We start from the raw sequence: 23,388 nt of genomic DNA, 5'->3' as shown, positions 1-23,388 counted from the left end.
GAAGACCATGGAAGAAAGGGAAGGGGGAGGAGCACCAGAGGGAGGCAATGGGCAGGCAAGGAGATAAGGTGAGAGGGGGGCAATTACCGGAAAGTCTAGATTTTCGAAATGAAGGCCCAGAATTCAAAAATGACCCCCTATACAAATGTATATAGCATTTGGATATGACTTAAGTTTTTTGAGGAGATGCCTCTCTGCATCCTTTGTAAATCATCTATATCCTTCCTATAATGAGTTAACTAGAACTGAATAGGACTCCAAGTGTGTCCTCACCAGAATCTTATGAAGCTGTATCATTACCTCATGGAACATGACCTCAATCCCCTGACAACTAAACACCAGCACACCATATGCCTGCCCTATTAACTTGCACAGCAACCTTGAGGGATCCATGGACTTGGATCCTAAGATTTCTCTGGTCCTCCACACTGGTAAAAGTCTGGCTATTGATCTTGTATCCTGCCTTCAAGTTTGATCTTTTGAAGTTTATCACTTCATACTTATCTGGACTGAACTCCATTTGATACTTCTCCATCCAACTCTGCATCCTGTCTATATCCTGTTGTAACATACACCACCAAGCTTCATGAATCTGCAGACTTACTGACCCAGCCCTCCATTTCCTCATCCAATTAATGTATAAGAATCACCAAGAGCAGGGGTCCCAGAGCAGATCTCTAGTGAACACCAGTCTTGGACCTCCAGGCTGCTTATGTTCCATCTATGCCTCCCTCTGCCTTCAGTGGGCAAGCCAATTCTGAATCCACACAGCCAAATTTCCTCGGATCCCATGCCACATCAACTTTTTGAACGATCCTAACCCTACCAAAGGGAACCCTGTCAAAAGCCTTATTAAAATCTATACACAACTTATCCACCACTTCAACTCCATCAATACTTTTGTCACCCCCTTGACAACCTCAATTAGACTCATGAGGCACGACCTGCTGACTATCCCTAATAAGGCTATGCTTCACCAAATACCATTTGCAAGAATTCTCTCCAATAGTTTGCCCACCACTGACGTAAGACTCAATGGTCTGTATTTCCCACAATTATCCCCATTAACCTTCTTGAACAACATTTGCCATCCTCAAAAAACACTTCTGTGGCCAGTGAGGATGTAAGGATCATTGTCCCAGCAATCTCCTCCTAACCTGGGGACTTATCTATCTAAATGTTAACAATGGCATTTGCTCTGGCATTTGGTATGAAAACACATGGGAAATGAACATTTTAAATAAAATAAGCTTTAAGAGCAACATGCAGTTTCACATCAGGATGTTACATGCTAACATCAGGCATGTTAATTTGAAAGGTGTATGTGCTAAACTTCAACACGAATGGAATGGAATGGAATTAAGGACCAGAATTCCTGCTTACAAATTTAGTCATATAGACCTTACAGAAGCAGGTTAACCAATCAGATTTCACCTTTTCCTGTGATCACTTTCTTTGAAACCTTACTCAGATCTTTGTTTTTCTGCCTCTGATTTCTCTCAAACCCCCAGCACTCCAGCTACTACATTAAATACATTTAAAACTATTTGAGTCTTTCACTTCATAGTTCAAATTCCTTCTCCCTGTAGTGCTGATTCTAATTCTCTTCCCTTAAGTGGGAACCAAACCCTTCATACAGTGGCAAATCCCTCCTGTACTGATTCCTATGTTTTATATATAGATTTCAAATGAGATGTTCAAAATAAATTTTGATTTCATAACTGGATAAAATAAGCATAATAGATTATGTGGCTTTTTAATGGATTTGCACATTTTAGACAGATATAGTAATAATGTATCATAACAATCAAATATATTCCCAACTCTCAAAGTAAGCACACAAAATACTTCTCCATTATCACCCACAGTTTTATTCTATTGTATGTGATAGAATCTAAAGTTGGGAAAAAGTTTTATTTTGCTTTGGCTTAATTCATTGTTCTTTAGAGGATAAATTACAGTAAGACATTCCATGATATAATTTAGTAATAAAATAATCACTATCATTACATAATGCATTTGGAAATACACTTTCACAATAAACTGGGAACATTTCAATCTTCAGTTTTAAAAATGCTGTATCTCAACTGAGTGATTTTATAGCAATATTGTCTATGATTATAATTACTTATTTTATTATATGAAGTAATAGATCACAGGATATGCTAAAATGCACAAGATGAACAAGAAAAAGAATGTAGCATTGTCATTCCCTATACATCTGTGTTCAATTGTTTTTACTATTTCAGAGCTGTTTGCAACATTTGGAAACAATAAATAAGAAATAATTGCAGTTCCAAAATGTGTTTCTTCCATTTCTTTCATGATCAAAATTATGGAGTTCTGTACGTCATGCTTTGTTGATACTCAGAAAGGAGGTTGTCATTTCTGACACTACACCATTCTGCACTGGAACAATTACAACTATTAAAATTAACACACTTATTATTTGATTCAAATAAATTCTCTTTGAATCAAAATAAGAGCATAATTACAGAATAATGTTTGGTTAGTAATAGCGGTTCCAGTATAGGCTGTATTTCACATTTATTTCTGTTCATCAGGATAGAACACTCTTGTCAAAGATCCACTGAACATTGCTGATAAGGCCAGGCGTGCTGATCAACTGCTTATAAATGAGTGTAAATGCTGGTGGTTTGCCTCACAAGACAATGCACCTCATGCAGGACTATAATGTGAAAATTATCAATTGAAGAAGAATGAATATTTTGCCAGAGAGAAGAGAATTTGTTAGATATAAGAATTTTTCAAGAGGGAGTATTCCCAATTTAATTTTAAAAAGGATTAAATTTAAACAATAACTTGCTACCATTCAAAAAGGGGCAATCCAAATATTTTAAAATGCAACATACTTTAAAATCTTTATCAAGAATACTTAAACTTGGTAACCTACTTGACCCCAACAATCCCACTAAACATATTATAAATTCATCCTTAGAACTCATTCAAACATCATGCAAAAGCATCATGTTTGCAGAGCAGTTCAGACAAATGTAAATAATGGAAGTGATCAGATTATCATGGAGACTAACTGGGAAGAAGAAACAGTCACTGAATTTCCAGATATTTATTTATTTAGAGATACAGTACGGAACAGCCCCCTCGGCCCAACGAGCCACGCTGCCCAGTAACCCACTGATTTAACCCCAGCCTATTTACAATGATCAGTTAACCTACTAACCGGTATGTCTCTGGAATGTGGGGTGGGGAACTGGAGCACATGGAGGAAACCCATGTGATCATGTGAAGAACGTACAGACAATGTTGGAATTGAATCCAAAATCTGACACTGTGAGTTGTAACTGCATCACAACGACTATACATACATTTACTTAACAATGTGATGCTGAGCTTCACCATCAGTTCTAGCATCTCTGTTAGGTTGCTCTTTTTTCTTCATAGTTTACAACTACCCCTAGATTATTTGCTCTTCAAATGGTATATAAAAGATTCGTCAATTTTTCAGTTCGTGTAGAATAAAATGACAACAATGAAATGTTTATCCTTGACAATACCACATGGAAACAAGCAGGTCTGCCCAACTGGTTCATGCATACTCTCATCTAAGCTAATGCCACTTGTAACCTCATGTAATTTAACATAATCAAATTACATTAAATTTCAGAAACACAAAGTAGAACCTTAAGACATGAAGAACAATCCAAGCCTAATCATGGTGTTTGGGAGCTAATAGAAAATGTATTCCTTCAGTGTTACAGTTACAGAGTGCCATTCTTACAAACAGAAACTAAAGAGCTAACAAATCAGTTAGTCGTCAAGGAACTAACATCAGTGGAAGATACCGCAAGACAAAATACAATGATGAAGTGAAGAGAGTGAGAGGGAAACGATGAGAGATGACTGAGCAACAGGGTAAGACTGTTTATCTTCAGTGACCTTCATAGGGGTTCTGTTATTGTCAAAAGGTCATGTTTCAAGCCATGACCTTGACTGTACTAAGATACATAATCTTATCTGGAAATTTGTTAAGGGACTCATCATTCGTAGTAACACAGGAGATTCTGCAGAAGTTGGAAATCCAGGATAACATACAAAATGCTGGAGGAACTCTGCAGGTGAAGCAAAGAGGCAACATTTTAGCTGAGACCCTTCATCGCTCATAGCAGTTGTGAGAAAAAGGGGAATGAGTAAGAAGAGTCAGAGGATCTTTAAAAAGCCCTGTTTGTTTGATTCAGCTACATAAAGAATCCAAAGAAATTATTAACCCACTTTTCATCAAACATGGAAGCACTTAAAGTGAATCACAGACCTCCCCAAGGCAGGCAAAGTGATGCAGAGGTAGAACTCAATATAGGTAGTGCACACAGCTTAGTAAATATTAGAGCTGTAAACCATACAGATTGGTTTTATTTATTTATTTATTGAGATGCGGTGCAGGATAGGCCCTTCCAGACCAGCAACCTCTGATTTAACCCGAGCCTAATCATAGAACAATTTACAATGACCAAATAATCTACCAACCTCTACGTCTTTGGACTGTGGGAGGAAACCGGAGCACCTGGAGGAAATCCACATGGTCATGGATGGGAACTGAATCCGGGTCGCTGGTACTGTAAAGCGTTGTGCTAATCACTATGGTGCCATCCCATTAACCACATTAAAAACAAAAATGAGTAAGTATCGACTTTTGAAAAGGACTGTTTACTGATAGCAGGAGACTACAATATTATGAGAGGCGTAGATAGGGTGGATAGCCAGTACCTGTTTTTCAGGGCACGAATAGCAAACGCTAGTGGGCATATGTACAAAGTTAAGGGAGGGAAGTTTAGGGGAGGCATCAGGGATAAGTTTTTTTACACATTTGGTTAGGGTTAGGGTTCAGGTTAGGAACAGAGCCATAAGCTGACAATGTCTGTGCCAAATTAAACTAAATCTCTTCTGCCATTTCATGATCATGTAGATAAAGCGCATCTCTTCATTCCTGTGTATTCATGTGCCAAACAGCCTCTTAAATGTCACTATTGTAACTGCTTCCACCACTCCCTATTGGCCACCCATTCCAAGCATCTACCACTCCCTCTGTAACAAAACTTCTTTAAACATTCCCTCTCAGGAGATGAAGAGATCACTTACAAGCCTACAAAGGTTCAAATATTCAGCTAATAGTTATCTATGTGGGAAATCGAACACTGGCTTCAAGCTTTCCCAATACTATACATAAAAAGGCAGTTGGAAAGAGTGTCATAAAATTGCAGGCCCATAGCTCCATGAAAGTGCATAGGCTGGAAAAAATGTGTCTGGTGTGCTAGAGCATTGAATATAAAAGTTGAACGTTGATGTTGCTGCTTTATAAACATTTGGTTATGGCATCTTTGATGTTCTAGCTGCAGCAATACAGCAAGGATGAGGAAAGTTTATGTAGGGTGTAGAAGAGGTTCACCTGGATGTTGTCTGGATTAGAGTGTTAGCTGTAAGGGGAGGATGGACAAAACTGAATTGTTTTCTCTGGAGCAGAAGAGGCCAACTGACTATCTGGTAGAAGTATATAATCACAAACTATTTTCCATGATGGAAGCTTATATTTGAGAAGCAGATACAATAACAACATTTAAAGGGTATTTGGACAGATACATGATGAGAACAGGTAGGGAATGAAAGGATACAAACTGTGCGCAGGCAGAACAGATTGTACACACACAATGGGCCAAAGGGCCTGTTCCTCTCCTAAACCATTTGATATTCTATGCTCAATGAGTGCCTTGCAGCAGATTTCATTTTCCTTCCAGTTCCATTTTCCAGTGCAAGACACCAACTATCTCAGTGAAACTAATACTAGAACTTATTTTGTCATCCAAATATTTGAAATTATTTAAAGTATCACAAAATTATTCTTTCTTAGCTCCAAATTTATGAAATACAAGTTGAATAAAACGAGGAAATAACTACCAAACTATGTATAAAATAAATTTTTAAAAAATTGATTTATAGCTTGTTACTTATTTACTGAGAATACAACTGTCTTTCTAACATAGATGGGCTGTAAACATGCACAGTTAAGCATTGGGAGAAATCAATCATCTAACGCAATGCTCAGAGAACTGCATTTCAACAGTATTTCAGTTACAGGTTCTACATTGATACATATATTAACTATCAATAATAAATTGTGCACAGTTTAATGTTATAGTAAATCACCACGTGTGAAAGACTTCCGCTGTGTTGCTGATGATTATTCTGATGTGTTCCTGTAGATTTTTATTTCTATATTCTCTTTGTAAAAGAGACCCAAATGCAGGAAATTATACCTCGTGTAAAAACTCAGCTGTCCAGCCAATCCCAGCTTTGTGAAATCTTCATTTCCCTTGATGACAAAATTTCTTCCTATTAGATTTTGTATTGACTCCATCAATAAACTTAAAAAGTTTACAGATATAGCTGTTTCATTTTGTTTCCCAATTTTACTCTCAAGTCTTCTGCTTTTTTTCTTGAAGAAAGGAAGATATTAGGTTTTCGCATTAATGAATTATATAAAGTTTGTATCTGAATTACTTTATAGCACTGAAAAGAGTTGTGTTTGTTCAGCTGGCCCTATTATATTCAATATAATGTGTGCTGTCCTCAAACTCTGCTTGCTGAAGTGAGCTGGAGATACAGAATGTATTTATTAGTCCTTACAGTAGTGATGATTTGTCATTATGGTATTGGGCCAAGTAATCGTCAGCTCTCCAGTGCAAACTATTTTAAAAGCCCAGATGAGAATATGATTTCTTTTGTTGTTCACTGTACATTATTATTGAAACGTCATGCATCAACACTTGATTATGTTTCAGGTAATGATTGTCCATTCCTAGCTGGAATAGTCTGAATAGATCACTTCACATAAGTGGCAAGCACTGAACAAGCAAATCTATTGTGACTCTCAATACCCAATTACAGCTAGCACTGTTCCACCGTCAAAACATTACTTTTAGGTGCATACTTCCAGATTTCCTGCTTCTATTTTGAATATCAAACATCTGAGGCTATTCATTCATTGCGGTTGCAAGTCTTCCTTTCATTAGAAGAAATTAAAAATAAATATAAACATCTTACACTAACTATTAACTAAATTTATTGCAACAGCAATTGTCCTAGTAATGTTGAAGTGGAAACAAATGCTTTGTTTTAAATCAGCAAATCTTTATCTTATATACTTAATCAACAACATTTAGAATTTAACACACTTTACAGCATTGTAGAAAAATGCCTGGATAATTTATAAGACAATTAAGGAAAATTTTTACTATTTTCAAATACTCCAACTATCAAATAACAGCATCCTTATTTTGTTCCATTCTGTGATTTTTTTCATCTCTCCCAACTTGTACAGAGCACTGATTTATTACAACAGATTTCAGGGATGATCAAGGAATGAGGTATTTAAACTGTTCATTGCAGCATGGATCCGAAAATGTAACCTAGATTCCATGGAGTAGTCCTTGTAGTTATTCCTGTAGAGTATAAAAACACTATCAATACATTACAACTTATATCCAAGCTAACAGGCCAAGTGGTCTAATTCTACCTTAGTGCAATCGACTGCTCACACTTTCTCAAAGTGATTTGTATAAAGTAAGACAATAATTAACAAAAAGCATTAAAATTGCAATGTGCTGCAAGTCTGTCCAATTAAACAGGGAAACAATGGTACTGCAAGTATATTGTTGGTGTGAAACACACTGGGATCATGGATTTAAAAGTGCATTTGTTAATATTGGTGATGGACACTACTTGTTAATTTTGGGAATGGACACTTATTTGGTGATGGACACTGCTAGTTAATTTGGTGATGGACATTGTGTTTCAGGTGATGGACACTGCTAGTTAATTTGGTGATGGACAGTGTGTTTCAGGTGATGGACACTTATTTGGTGCTGGACACTGCTAGTTAATTTGGTGATGGATACTGCTGTTTGTGTATTTGGTGCTGGACACTGCTGTTTGTGTATTTGGTGATGGACACTGCTGCTTGTGTTAAAGACTGGTAAATTATTTATTATTTAAATTACTGGTTATAAACTAGGGTGGAAATTAAGATCCTGGTTGAATTTCTAGTACACACAGTAAAGGAATCAAATTTAATTGTGATACTCACTTTGCGGTTTCAATGCACTTTTTTGCTTTCTCCCACTCTGCTTGCCCTTTGTATAACATTCCCATTTCATAGTGAGCATATGGCACCAGGTAATGGTCATATCTTATCCTCTTCTCACTATTAATAAAAAATGGAATTATCACAAAGATTCACAAAGACTAGTAATCCATTCCCCATGACAACCTCAGATGCTGACTCCTTGTACTTCAGCATCCAACTTTCTCCACACGGCTCCCATTCAAAAGCATGCAGATTATTTACACAAGAAATTACCAAGTACAACCCAGCACACTGAGCATGACTGAGAAATTGCTGTTAACATTGCAGTGAGCAGTCGATCCAACCTGCTGCACTGTATTTGCTCTGACACTATAATTGTAATACACAGGAATGAAAAGTGTATCTGCAGATGCATATTCCTCTTTAGTCACATTCGTTTTCTTCACCATATCCTCTTCTCAGCTGCACTCTTTGACTCCTCTAAGGAGGAGAGCTGTGAAATATTAATATTTCATAATAATAGCAGAGACAATACTAATAAAGCTTCCACTAGGGAGGGGAGAGCTCCACCTGCTTTATCGATAAATACATGCCAGTTCTGGACTTGCATGTCCTTGGTATTAGCTTTGACAACACTAGAGATAAATTTGGAGTGGGATGTTTAAAGTAACAGCCAGTTCAACAGCACATTTGTTAGTTTTGATTTTTGATAATACACGGCATTTATTTTCCTTCTATCGGATGCCATGGGATTATTCCCTCTCTATGTTACTACAGGAGGGGTGTTGGATGGATTATTCAGTATGAAGAATTCGGATGATCTTTGATGTCATTAAACCTGTTAAGAAAATTAAGTAAGTACATTTAGGTAAATGTACAAGTACATTTAAGTAAATTAAGTAAAGTACATTTATCATCAAAGAATATAAATTATACCACCTTGAAATTTGTCTGCTTACAGGCAGCCGCAAAACAGGAAACGCAAAGAGCCCGATTAAAAGAAAATAAAGCCCAACCCCGAATGCACAGAGAAAGAGAATAAAAGACACAGATCATGCCAACAATAGAAGCAGGCAACAGTGACAGCATTCCGAACCAAAGTGAGTCCTTAGATCCAAATCAGCACGAAGTTCGCATACATGAAGCACAGCAGCTGGGGCAGTCTCACTACCTCAGCATCGCAGAGACAGGAGCCCCCAGTCTATCCAGGTTAGCCTTTAAATTGTCTGAACAGCCGATCATACCTTGCAGTAGAACCCAGGCTCTGCCGTGGCGAATTGCTCCAGGCCTAGAACACTCAGCCAAGCGATTCACTTCAGGTCTAGACTTCGCTGCCAAAAAAGCTGTTCTCAACCCCTCCAAATTGGCTCAGTGATCCACCTTCCTTCAACTCTCAACACTCTGCCTTTTCCAGTCTATCTGGGCCAGGGTTTAAATTGTCCAAACAGCGAATCGTGCCTCGCAGCAGGACCCAGCCCTCGCCGCAGCAAATTGCTCCGAGCCTAGAACATGCCACCTAGTGATTCACTTAGGATCTAGTTTTTGCTGCTGAAGAAGCTGTTGTCGACCTCTCCAAATTGGCTCGGTGCTTAGAGTGATCTACCCTCGTACCCGGGTTAATCATAGTCATAGTCATACTTTATTGATCCCGGGGGAAATTGGTTTTTGTTACAGTTGCACCATAAATAATTAAATAGTAATAAAACCATATATAATTAAATAGTAATATGTAAATTATGCCTGGAAATAAGTCCAGGACCAGCCTATTGGCTCAGGGTGTCTGATCCTCCAAAGGAGGAGTTGTAAAGTTTGATGGCCACAGGCAGGAATGACTTCCTATGACTCTCTGTGTTGCATCACGGTGGAATGAGTCTCTGGCTGAATGTACTCCTGTGCCCACCCAGTATATTATGTAGTGGATGGGAGACATTGTCCAAGATGGCACGCAACTTAGACAGCATCCTCTTTTCAGACACCACCGTCAGAGAGTCCAGTTCCATCCCCACAACATCACTGGCCTTACCAATGAGTTTCTTCATTCTGTTGGTGTCTGCTACCCTCAGCCTGCTGCCCCAGCACACAACAGCAAACATGATAGCACTGGCCACCACAGACTCGTAGAACATCCTCAGCATCGTCCGACAGATGTTAAAGGACCTCAGTCTCCTCAGAAAAAAGAGATGGCTCTGATCCTTCTTGTAGACAGCCTCAGTGTTCTTTGACCAGTCCAGTTCATTGTCAATTCGTATCCCCAGGTATATGTGATCCTCCACCATGTCCACACTGACCCCCTGGATGGAAACAGGGGTCACCGGTACCTTAGCTCTCCTCAGGCCTACCACCAGTGAAATGTCTTTTTCACATTAAGCTGCAGATAATTCTGCTCACACCATGTGACACAGTTTCCTACCGTAGCCCTGTACTCAGCCTCATCTCCCTTGCTGATGCATCCAACTATGGCAGAGTCATCAGAAAACTTCTGAAGATGACAAGACTCTGTGCAGTAGATGAAGTCCGAGGTGTAAATGGTGAAGAGAAAGGGAGACAAGACAGTCCCCTGTGGAGCTCCAGTGCTGCTGATCACGCTGTCGGACACAGAGTGTTGCAAGCACACGTACTGTGGTCTGCCAGTCAGGTAATCAAGAATCCATGACACCAGGAAAGCATCCACCTGCATCGCTGTCAGCTTCTCCCCCAGCAGAGCAGGGCGGATGGTGTTGAATGCACTGGAGAAGTCAAAAAACATGACCCTCACAGTGGTCGCTGGCTTGTCCAGTTCGATGGACGTTGGAACTCCTGTGCCTCAGCTCTTCCTCTCTGAGTTGTTCACTCCAACAAGCACGGCCCAAACTCCAGGTGTGCCTATGTTGCAGTGCACCAGCCAGGCACATCTCCGGAATTCGTTCACCTCTTCATTGTTTGCCTTTTGTAGTTTACCACAATTTATTTCACAGAAATGTTATTGGTAATGTTTTTAATTGAACTTATTTGCTTTCAAACAACTTGTACGCTGTCACACACCTTTGGTAATGACATCTTCAACCAGATCTACTCCAATGCACATAATTACATTGCCTCATGTGACATTTATTTCATGAAAAATTGCCTGGATAAGCAGCTGCTCAACCACATCGTAAAAAGGACTAAACCAGCTAAATTTCAGCAGTGTTGAAGGCCAACCCAGAAAGCCCATTGCCTTTGTCAAAGCTGGAGACCAACCACAGCCTCAGGCCAGATCACCAGCAGACTTGTTCACCTGACTGGCAACTGAAAGTCAACCTTGGCAAACAATTAAATTTCCCTGACTTCATCGCAAAATCATCAGAGGACTGACATGGTCATTGTCAGCGACCTCAAAGTAGATGGTCATGGTAGAACCGTGCGAAGAGCTGACTAAAGAAGTGTTCGAACGAAAGAAGGCCAAATAGCAGGAGCTGGTAGAGCAGTCCCGAGACAGGGATGGAAGGCACGAAGCGAGCCTATAGAGGTGTTGCTGTGCAGAAACTACTCTCTCCTTGGCATTACAGCAGCTGCAAAGAGAAGAGCCATCAGGACCGTCACAGAAGCTTCTGAGTGAGGCTGGGGATCAAGAGGTGTGACCCGTTGACCAATGCTGCTGGACACAAGCCAGGGTCTGATTCATCCTTGCTTGGTCACCTGGGCAATAGCGTCTGATGTTGAAAAACCCAAAACACCCAATGACTACAGGTTCTATCATCGTTGATGATGTGTCCCAGCACATCTGAGGATGTATCTCAGCATCAGCATCACTTACTTGCATTCATCATAACATTTTCTGACTATTTATTAAACCAACTGATGTTCCTTCATCTTCAATACTTCTAGCAATGAACTTAAACCACCAGAAGGTGCATCAGGAAGCCAGCTTACTTTTGTATGACTTGATTGAAGCAAAGTTCAGCTTGTAAAAATCGACCTAAGTGTTTCAGGCATAGGCCTTTTAGAAGCTGTATAAGACTCTCATCATCCACTTGGTATTCTGCAGACTCTTTAGAAACAAGAGAAAACAAAATAATTACTAAAATCTTAAAGTCCAACAAAGTTGATAATTTTCAGTGAAGTTTATCTACTGTGATATCGGTACTTTCTTCATTTGCACTTCATCCAATTTCACCCATACAATCCACTTCTTTACATTACGTTGCAACTGCTTCCCTTGCTGAGAAATGATTCCACCGTGGCAGTTCCTATTACCAATCAATCTCAGTGTGCGCAAGTTCCAGATTAGGTTACTGGACAGAAATAAGTCATGGAATTCTTGGTGATTTTTTTTAATAGATTCCGAATGAATCACTTACCTTACCTGAGATCATCTTACACAGAGGTACATAAGCAGAGCTAATCAAGCCTATATTTGAAAATTCATATATTGACTCTGATTTGGAAGTTATTCTAAGAGACCGCACATATGGATAGACACGGACTGATTAGGTGCAATCAGCATGCCTTCGTGTGTGGTAAGTCATGTCCAACCAATTTTATAGAGTTTTTCGAGGAAGTTACCAGGAAAGCTGATGAAAGCAAGGCTGTGGATGGTGTCTACATGGCTGATGAAGGCAAGGCATTTGGCAAGCACCCACATGGGCGGCTGGCCAAGAAGGTTCAGTTGCTTGGCATTCAGGATGAAGTAGTAAATTGGATTAGACATTTCCTTTGCGGGGGAAGCCAGAGAGTGGTTGTAGAGGGTCGTCTCTCTGACTGGAGACCTGGGACTAATGGTGTGACGCATAGATCAGTGCTGGGACCATTATTGTGTGTCATCTATATAGAAACATAGAAAACATACAGCACAACACAGGCCCTTCAGCCCACAAAGCTGTGCCCAACATATTCCTATCTTAGAACTACCTAGGCTTTACCCATAGGCCTCTATTTTTCTAAGCTCAATGTAGCTATCCAGGAGTCTCTTAAAAGACCCTGTCGTTCCCACCTCCACCAATGCCGCCGGCAGCCCATTCCATACACTCACCACGCTCTGTGTAAAAAACTTACCCCTGACATCTCCCCTGTACCTACTTCCAAGCACCTTAAAACCATACCCTCTCATGCTAGCCATTTCAATCCTGGGGACAAGCCTCTGACTATACATGGACAGATACATGGATAGGAGGTGTATGGAGGGATATGGTCCGTGTGCAGGTCAGTGGGACTAGGCAGAAAATGGTTTGGCACAGCCAAGAAGGGCCAAAAGGCCTGTTTCTGTGCTGTAGTTTCTATGGTTTCTATCCACAGAATCAATGCCTCTCATTATCTTATACACCTCTTTCAAGTCACCTCTCATCTTCTGTCGCTCCAAGGAGAAAAGGCCAAGTTCACTCAAGCTATTCTCATAAGGCATGCTTCCCAATACAGGCAACATCTTTGTAAATCTCCTCTGCACCCTTTCTATGGCTTCCACGTCTTTTCTGTAGTGAGGTGACCAGAACTGAGCACAGTACTCCAAGTGGGGTCTGACCAGGGTCCTACATAGCTGCAATGTTACCTCTCAGCTCCTAAATTCAATTCCACGATTGATGAAGGCCAATGCACCGTATGCCTTCTTAACCACAGAGTCAACCTGCGCAGCAGCTTTGAGTGTCCTATGGACTCGGACCCCAAGATCCCTCTGATCCTCCACACTGCCAAGAGTCTTACCATTTATACTATATTCTGCCATCATATTTGACCTACCAAAATTAATCACCTCACACTTATCTGGGTTGAACTCCATCTGCCAGTTCTCAGCCCAGTTTTGCATCCTATCAATGTCCCGCTGTAACCTCTGACAGCCCTCCACACTATCCACAACACCTCCAACCTTTGTGTCATCAGCAAACTTACTAACCCATCCCTCCACTTCCTCATCCAGGTCATTTATAAGAATCACGAAGAGTAAGGGTCCCAGAACAGATCCCTGAGACACTCCACTGGTATCTACCTCCATGCAAAATATGACCCATCTACAACCACTCTTTGCCTTCTGTGGGCAAGCCAGTTCTGGATCTACAAAACAATGTCCCCTTGGATCCCATGTCTCCTTACTTTCTCAATGAGCCTTGCATGGGGTACCTTATCAAATGCCTTGCTGAAATCCACATACACTACATCTACTGCTCTACCTTCATCAATGTCTTTAGTCACATCCTCAAAAAATTCAATCAGGCTTGTAAGGCATGACCTGCCCTTGACAAAGCCATGCTGACTATTCCTAATCATATTATACCTCTCCAAATGTACATAAATTCTGCCTCTCAGGATCTTCTCCATCCACTTACCAACCACTGAGGGAAGACTCACTGGTCTGTAATTTCCTGGGCTATCTCTACTCCCTTTCTTGAATAAAGGAACAACATCCGCAGCTCTCGAATAGAACATAAAACATAGAACATAGAATAGTACTGCACAGTACAGGCCCTTTGGCCCACATTGTTGTGCCGACCCTCAAACCCTGCCTCCCATATAACCCCGCACCTTAAATTCCTCCATATACCTGTCTAGCAGTCTCTTAAATTTCAATCCTCCAGATCCTCTCCCATCCCCTTTGATGATGCAAAGATCATTGCCAGAAGCTCAGCAATCTCTTCCCTCACCTCCCACAGTAGCCTGGGGTACATCTCATCCTGTCCCGGTGACTTATCCAACTTGATGCTTTCCAAAAGCTCCAGCACTTCCTCTTTCTTAATATCTACATGCTCAAGCTTTTCAGTCTGCTGCAAGTCAGCACTACAATCACCAAGATCCTTTTCCATAGTGAATACTGAAGTAATGTATTCATTAAGTACCTCTGCTAGTTCCTCCGGTTCCATACACACTTTCCCACTGTCACACGTGATAGGTCCTATTCTTTCACGTCTTATCCTCTTGCTCTTCACATACTTGTAGAATGCCTTGGGGTTTTCCTTAATCCTGCTCACCAAGGCCTTCTCATGGCCCCTTCTGGCTCTCCTAATTTCCTTCTTAAGCTCCTTCCTTATAATCTTCTAGATCTCTAACATTATCTAGCTCTCTGAACCTTTTGTAAGCTTTTCTTTTCTTTTTGACTAGATTTATTACAGCCTTTGTACACCACGGTTCCTGTACTCTACCGTAACTTCCCTGTCTCATTGGAACGTACCTATGCAGAACTCCACACAAATATCCCCTGAACATTCTTCCGTACTTTTCCCTGAGAACATCTGTTTCCAATTTAAGCTTCCAATTTCCTGTCTGATAGTATCATAATTCCCCTTACTCCAATTAACGCTTTTCTAACTTGTCTATTCCTATCTCCCTCCTATGCAATTGCAAAGGAGATAGAATTATGATCTTCTTCTTCTTCACGTGCCTTGCGCGTTACATGCTTGGGCGATCATGGCCTTCCACATCGAACGATCCCATGCAGCGTCAATGATATCTCACACTATGATCACTAACGCCAAAATGCTCTCCCACCGAGATATCTGACAACTGACCAGGTTCATTTCCCAATACGAAATCAAGTACAGCCTCTCCTCTTGTAGGCTTATCTACATATTGTGTCAAGAAACCTTCTTGAACACACCTAACAAACTCCACCCCATCTAAACTCCTTGCTCTAGGGAGATGCCAATCGATATTTGGGAAATTAAAATCTCCAATCACGACGACTCTGTTATTATTACACCTTTCCAGGATCTGTTTCCTTATCCGCTGCTCGATATCGCTGTTACTATTGGGCGGCCTATAAAAAACACCCTGTAAGGTTATCGACCCCTTCCTGTTCCTAACCTCCACCCACAGAGACCCCGTAGACAATCCCTCCATGGCGTCCACCTTTCCTGCGGCTGTGACACTATCTCTGATCAACAGTGCCACGTCCCCACCTCTTTTGCCTCCCTCCCTGTCCTTTCTGAAACATTTAAAACCCGGCAGGTGGAGTAACCATTCCTGTCCCTGAGCTATCCAAGTCTCTGTAATGGCCACCACATCATATCTACAAGTACTGATCCATGATCCGCTTTGTTCACAACACTCCTTGCATTAAAATAGACGCATCTCAAACCTTCGGTCTGAGCACGTCCCTTCTCTATCACCTGCCTATCCTCCCTCTCGCACTGGCTACAAGCTTTCTCTATTTGTTAGCCAACCTCCTCTTCCCCAGTCTCTTCAGTTCGGTTCGCACCCCCCCAACAATTCTAGTTTAAACTTTCCCCAGTAGCCTTAGCAAACCTCCCTGCCAGGATATTGGTCCCCCTGGGATTCAAATGCAACCCATCCTTTTTGTACAGGTCACACCTGCCCCAAAAGAGGTCCCAATAATCCAGAAATCCGAATCCTTGACCCCTGCTCCATTCTCTCAGCTACGCATATATCCTCCACCTCATTCTAATCCTATTCTCACTGTTGCATGGCACAGGCAGTAATCCCAAGATTACTACCTTTGTGGTCCTGCTTCTCAACTTCCTTCCTAACTCCCTGTACTCTTTTCTCAGGACCTCTTCCCTTTTCCGACCTATGTCATTGGTACCAATATGTACCACGACCTCTGGTTGTTCTCCCTCCCACTGCAGGATATCTTGGATGCGATCTGAAACATCCCGGACCCTGGCACCTTGGAGGCAAACTACCATCCGAGTTTCTTTCCTGTGTCCACAGAATCACCTGTCTGACCCCCTAACTATAGAGTCCCCTATCACTGCTGCCTTCCTCTTCCCTTCCCTACCCTTCTGAGCCACAGGGCCAGACTCTGTGCCAGAGGCGCAGCCACTGTTGCTTCCCCCAGGTAGGCTGTCTCCCCCCCACCCAACAGTACTCAAACAGGAGCACTTATTGTCAAGGGGTACAACCACAGGGGTACTCTCTAGTACCTGACTTTTCCCCTTCCCCCTCCTGACTGTGACCCACTTGTCTGTCTCCCATGGCCCCGGTATGACCACCCACCTATAACTCCTTTCTATCACCTCCTCAGTCTCCCTGACTAGGCGAAGGTCATCGAGCTGCATCTCCAGTTCCCTAACTCGCTTCCTTAGGAGCTGCAGCTCAACACACCTGGTGCAGATATAGCAATCCGGGAGGCTGGGAGACTCCAGGACCTCCCAAATCTAACACCAAGCACAGAAAACTGGCCTTACAAACCTACTTCCTCCTTTCTGCAATTAACACCAGTAAAACTACCTCGCCTCGTCCTGTTACCACCTAAGCCTGTTGAGCCAAAGCCTTATCACTCTGCTGCCTCTCACTTCACTGCCCGCTCTGAACACTGCCCGCTGGATATTGTGGTTTTCTTTTTAAACCTTTCGCACTCTACTGGCTGACGTCACGCGCCTGCTCAGTCTTGCCTCCCTTTTACCCCGAGTGGTAAAAATTGCCTTGGCTCCGAAAATCAGCCGTTCACTCACAGCCTTCTTGCTCCGAATTTCATTGGAACATACCTACTCAGAACCCCACGCAAATATCCCCTGAACATTTGCCACATTTCTTCGGTACGTTTCCCTGAGAACACCTGTTTCCAGTTTATGCTTCCAAGTTCCTGCCTGATACCCTCATAGATCCCCTTTACTCCAATTAAATGTTTCCCTAACTTGTCTGTTCCTATCCCCCTCCAAAGCTATGGTAAAGGAGATAGAATTGTGATAAATATCTCCAAAACGTTCTCCCACTGAGAGACCTGACACTGACCAGGTTCATTTCCCAATACGAGATCAGATACAGCCTCTCCTCTTGTAAGCCTATTTACATATTGTGTTAAGAAACTTGCCTGAACACACCGAACAAACTCCACCCCATCTAAACCCCTCACTCTATGGAGATGCCAATCAATATTTGGGAAATTAAAATCTCCCATCACAACAACCCTGTTATTATTACTCCTTTCCAGAATCTGTCTCCCTATCTATTCCTCGATGTCCCTGTTACTATTGGGTGGTCTATAAAACACCCAGTGGAGTTATTGACCCCTTCCTATTCCTAACCTCCACCCACAGAGACTCCGTAGACAACCCCTCCATGATTTCCTCCTTTTCTGGGCAGCCGTGACACCATTTCTGATCAACAGTGTCATGGCCCTGCCTCTTGTGTCTTCCTCCCTATCCTTTCCGGAAACATCTAAAGCCTGGCACTTGAAGTAGCCATTCCTGCCCCTGCACCATCCAAGTCTCTGTAATGGCCACAGCATCATAGCTCCAAGTGCTGATCCATGCTCTAAGCTCACCCGTTTTATTCATGATACTCCTCGCATTAAAATAAGACGCACCTCGAACCATCGGACTGAGCGCCCATCCTCCCTTTCGCACTGTCGCCAAACTTTCTCTATTTGTGAGCCAACCTCCGTCACTTCAGTTCAGTTCCCACCCCCCAGCAATTCAAATCCATATCAATGATCTGGATGATAATGTGGTTAACTGGATCAGGAAATTTGTGGATGACACCAAGATTGGGGGCGTAGTGGACAGCAAGCGTGGCCATCAGAGTTTGCAGAGGGATCTGCACCAGCTGGAAAAATGGGCTGAAAAATGGCAGATGGAATTTAATGCGGACAAGTGTGAGGTGTTGCACTTTGGTAGGACCAATTAGGGTAGGTCTTACACAGAGAACGGTAGGGCACTGAGGAGTGTGGTAGAACAAACGGATCTGGGAATACAGGCCCATAATTCATTGAAAGTGGTGTCATAGGTAGATAGGGTTGTAAAGAAAGCTTTTGGCACATTGGCCTTCATAAATCCAAGTACTGAGTACAGGAGACGGGATGTTATGCTGAAGTTGTATAAGACATTGGTGTGATCTAGTTTGGAGTATTGTGTGCAGTTTTGGTCACTTACCTACAGGAAAAATATAAACAAGGTTGAAAGAGTACAGAGCAAATTTACAAGGAAGTTGCTGTGTCTGGAGGACCTGACATATAAGGGAAGATTAAATAGGTTAGGACTTCATTCCTTAGAACATAGAGATAGAGAGATTTGATAAAGTTATATAAAGTTATGAGGGGTACAGATAGGGTAAAAGCAACTCTTTTTCCACAGAGTTGGCTGGGACTACAACTAGAGGTCATGGATTAAGGGTGAAAGGTGAGAAGATTAAGGGGACCATGAGGGGAAACTTCTTCACTCAGAGGGTTGTGAGAGTGTGGAACGAGCTGCCAGCATAAGTGGTGCACGTGAGTTTGATTTCAATGCTTAAGATAAGTTTGGATAGGTACATGGATGGCAGGGGTATGGAGGACTATGGTCCAGGTGCAGGTTGATGGGAGTAGGCAGTGTAAATGATTCAGCATGGACTAGATGGGCCGAAGGGCCTATTTCTGCACTGTAACTCTGTGATTTATTTTTCCTGACCTGCTGTTAATCACTTCTCCTCCCTTAATCTTGTATTTAATTTTTCATATACTGTAAGTGTTTTGCAGAAGATCAGTGGAAAGGTTGCGGAGGCAGATGTCAGGATCTCAGATAAAGTCAGGAATCAAAAGGTTTTGTATGGTGTGACTAACGTCAATGCAAGAAGCATTGTAGGAAAGGCAGATAATCTTAGGGCATGGATCGACATCCAGAATTATAATATTGTAGCCTAATAGGATTTACCCAGGTTACTGAAGGAGGCAAGAGATGAGATTGCTGGGCCCTTGAATGACGAGTGGCTAATGTTGTACCCCTATTGAAGAAGGGAACAAAGGAAAATCCTTTGGCCAGTCGTAGGGAAATTGCTGGAGATAATCCTTTGGGATAGGATATATGAGCATTCAGAAACCGATGACCCAGTTAGGGAGACCAGCATGACTTTGTGTGTAGCAGGTTGTGGCTTACCAACGTAATTGAGTGTTTTAACAAGGTGACAAGAGAGATTGATGAGAATAAGGCAATGGATGTTGTCTATATGGATTTTAGTAAGGCTTTTGACAAAGTCCCTCATGGGAGGCTAATCCAGAAGATTAAGGTTCATGGCCTCTGCAGCAGATTTGCTGTTTAGATTCAGAACTGCCTTGTGCATAGAAGACAGAGGGTAATGACTGAAGGGACTTATTTGAGCCAGGAGTCTGTAACTAGTGGAGTTCCACAGGGATCTGTGCTGGGGATTTCTGGTAGGGCTTCTGCTGATTGTAACATATATAAATGACCTGGATGAAAATGCAGATAGGTGGGATTGTAAATTTGCAGATGATATCAACATTGGAGGAGTCGTGGATAGTGTAAAAGATTGACAAAAATACAGCACAATACAGGTCAGTTGAAGGGTTGAGAAAAGACAGATGGAGTTTAACGCAGATAAATGTGAGGTGTTGCATCTCAGTTGGGCAAATGTAAGGAGACTGTACATTATTATGGGAAAGGTCCTTATCAGTGTTGCTGAGCAGAGAGATCTTGGGATCCAAGTTCATAGCTTCTTGCAAGTAACTACAGTGGTCAATAAGATGTTTAAAAAGGCTTATGGAATATTTGCTTTTATTAGTCGACACTTTGAGTTCAAAAGTCAGGAGATAATATTGCAACTGTAAAACTCTGGTTAGGCCACATCTAGAGTACTGGAAAGGATGCAGAAGAGTTTTATAAGGATGTTGCTTGGTTTAGAGGGCATGAGCTATCAGCCTATCACGAGAGGGTGGATAAATTTGGGTTGCATTGGAGGCAGAGGGGAGACCTGATAGAGGTTTACAAGATTATATGAGGCATAGATAGAGTGGGTAGGGGGTATCTGTTCCCCTGGGTTGAAATGTCTAAAACCAGAGGGCATGTGTTGAAGCTGAGGGGGGTAGGTTCAAAACGGATGTGAGGGGTAAGTTTTTTACTAAGAGAATCATGGATGCCTGGAATATGCAGCCTAATATAGTGATAGAGGTAAATACATCAGAGGCTTTTAAGGGACTTTTGGATAGGCACATGGATATAAAGAAGAAGGAGGGATATGGACATGGTGTAGGCAGGAGGGATTAGTGCTTCGGTGTTTTTGATTTGCTTTTTATCTGGTGCAACACAACACTGTGGGCCGAATGGCCTGCTCCTGTGCTGTACTCTGAAGTGAAACTTGGTTACAGGAGAGGCAGGACTAGCAGCTCAATGTTCTGGGGTTCCATTGGTTTAGATGTGACAGAACGAGAGTGATTAAAGGAAGGGATAGCGTTACTCATCAGGGAAAATGTCATGGCAGCACTCTGTCAGGACGGACAGGAGACCACATCTAGTGGGGCTTTATGGGTGGAACCGAGAAATAAGAAAGGTATGACCCTGTTAATAGGGCTATATTATAGACCACCCAACAGTCTGTGGGATTTACCCCTCACATCCCCCTTGAACCTACCTCCCTCTCCCCAATTCATGCCCTCTGGTTTTGGACATTTCAACCCTGGGAAACAGATACTCCCTGCACACTCTATCTATGCCTCTCATAATCTTGTAAACCTCTATCAAATCTCCCCTCAGATCTCAAATTTGCGAAGAGATCACAGACTGTTGCAAGAAATATAAAGTTGCTATATTTTAACTTTCCACATATTGACTGGGAATCCCATATGTAAATGGATTAGATGGGATAGAGTTTGTCAAATGTGTTCCTTAGTCACTACGTAGAAGTTCCAATGAGAGTTTGCAAGTTTGTGTAGGGTAACACTTTGCAGCTAGTGACCTTAATTCAAAGTTATTATGGAAAAGGGTAACTCTGGTCCATGAGTTGAAATTCTAAATTGGAAAAAAAAACAATTGTGATGGTATCAGAAAGGAGCTGGCAAGTATAGATTGGGACAGGCTGTTTCCTGGCAGAGGTGGTCTTGGTAAGTGGGAGGCCTTCAAAAGTGAAATTTTGGGCACAATGCTTATATGTGTTTGTCAGAGTAAAAGGTAAAGATAACAACAGTTTTCAAGAGATATTGAGGTCCTGGTTAAGAAAATATAAGAGGTGCATAGCAGGTTTAGACAGGAAGGAATAAGTATAAGAAATGTAAGACAACACTTCAGAAAGAAATCAGGAGGGCTAAAAGAAAGTATGAAGTTGCCCTAGCAGACAAGGTGGAGGAGAATCCTAAGGGGTTCTATCATTATGTTGAAGAGCAAAAGGATTGCAAGTGACATAACTGGTCCTCTGAAAGATCAGAATGGTAACCTACGTGCGGAGCCGAGAGAGATGGGGAAGACCTTAAATGGATTTTTGCATCTGTATTTATCCTGGAGACGGACTGAGTCAAAGCAGCAGTGAGGTCATGGACCCTATAGAGATTACAGAGCAGGAGGAGTTTTTGGCACAATGGCCTTTATAAATTAAAGTATTACGTATAGAAGATGGAATGATATGTTGAAGTTGTACAAGATGTTGGTGAGGCCTAACTTGGAGTATTGAATACTGTTTTGGTCACCTACCTACAGGAAAGATGTATAAAAGTTTTAAAGAGTACATAGAAAATTAACAAGGATGTTGCCGGGTCTGGAGAACCTGAGTTATAAGGAAAGATTGAATAGGTTAGGACTTTATTCCTTGGAATGTAGAAGATTGAGGGAAGAATTGACAGAGGTATACAAAATTATGGTGGGGAGAGAAAGAGTAAATGCAAGCGGGCTTTTTCCACTAAGGGTGGGTGGGACGGCGATTAGAGGTCAAGAGTTAAGGGGGAAAGTGAAGAGTTTACAAGGGACATAAGAGGAAACTTCTTCACAGACTGTTGTGAGGGGATCCAGGAGTGCCCCTATTAACTGTTTGAAGAGAGACAGAGAGAAACATTCATCATTGATGGTTTGTTTGGAAAGGAGAGAGAGACAGAGTTATTTACCAACGATATGTTGCTTTTGAAGAGAGAGAGAGATGAAGATTAACGGTTGGACTGTCACTTTAAGGCATTGGAAGTAACTTTGGATTTTTACTGAGTTTGGAGCTGGAGACAGCACCGAGCAGCTCGAAGGTTGCTATGGTGACCAAAGGCTGGTTGTTGATGTTACTTTCAAGGACGTGTTGCCTGCTTGTACTCCTTTACAGACAAAGGAAGGAGGGACTCTTTGAGTGACAGATGATGCTCAGGCTGGTGAAATAAATCGATCAGATGATACAGACCTCAGGACACATGATCTGGACACTGAATGGGCATTGTTGTGTCCGCAGAGAAAGTGGGTTTTGGAGGATCAATCAGGCGGATTGATCCAAATTGCTATTCCAGTTTGAGGAGAAGGGGTTGACTGGTGGGGAGTCGTCTATGTGTCCATCCTCGCCGGGGTGATAGCTCCACCACAGAAGACCGGTCCCCCTGGTTAAAGTCACAGTCGGTGACTTGTGAAGGATTTCGGAGGACGACGAGAAGATTGACGGCATCAGCTCACCTGAAGACTCGACTCACTCTCTCTCTCCCC

At 41.9% G+C, this 23,388-nt stretch overlaps 1 protein-coding gene across 2 annotated transcripts in view; it reads right to left on the bottom strand.

Annotated features, from left to right (window-relative positions):
• Positions 1-1,755: 1,755 nt before the first annotated feature.
• Positions 1,756-23,388, bottom strand: part of LOC140211760 (tetratricopeptide repeat protein 39B) — a 341,074-nt gene continuing 319,441 nt past the window's right edge. For both annotated transcript variants that reach the window (XM_072281904.1, XM_072281903.1), the window contains 3 exons: positions 12,008-12,125; positions 8,117-8,233; positions 1,756-7,472 (listed from right to left, as the gene is read on the bottom strand). In XM_072281904.1, the coding sequence (XP_072138005.1) occupies positions 7,376-7,472; positions 8,117-8,233; positions 12,008-12,125 (332 nt within the window). In that variant the 3' untranslated portion in view covers positions 1,756-7,375. The remainder of the gene's footprint in view (positions 7,473-8,116; positions 8,234-12,007; positions 12,126-23,388) is intronic.

The sequence above is a fragment of the Mobula birostris genome, chromosome 17, assembly GCF_030028105.1.
Source record: "Mobula birostris isolate sMobBir1 chromosome 17, sMobBir1.hap1, whole genome shotgun sequence".
In the NCBI taxonomy this organism is placed as follows: Eukaryota; Metazoa; Chordata; class Chondrichthyes; order Myliobatiformes; family Myliobatidae; genus Mobula; species Mobula birostris.
The sequence above is the reverse complement of the archived record's forward strand: the minus strand, read 5'-3'. Positions and strand labels throughout refer to the sequence as shown.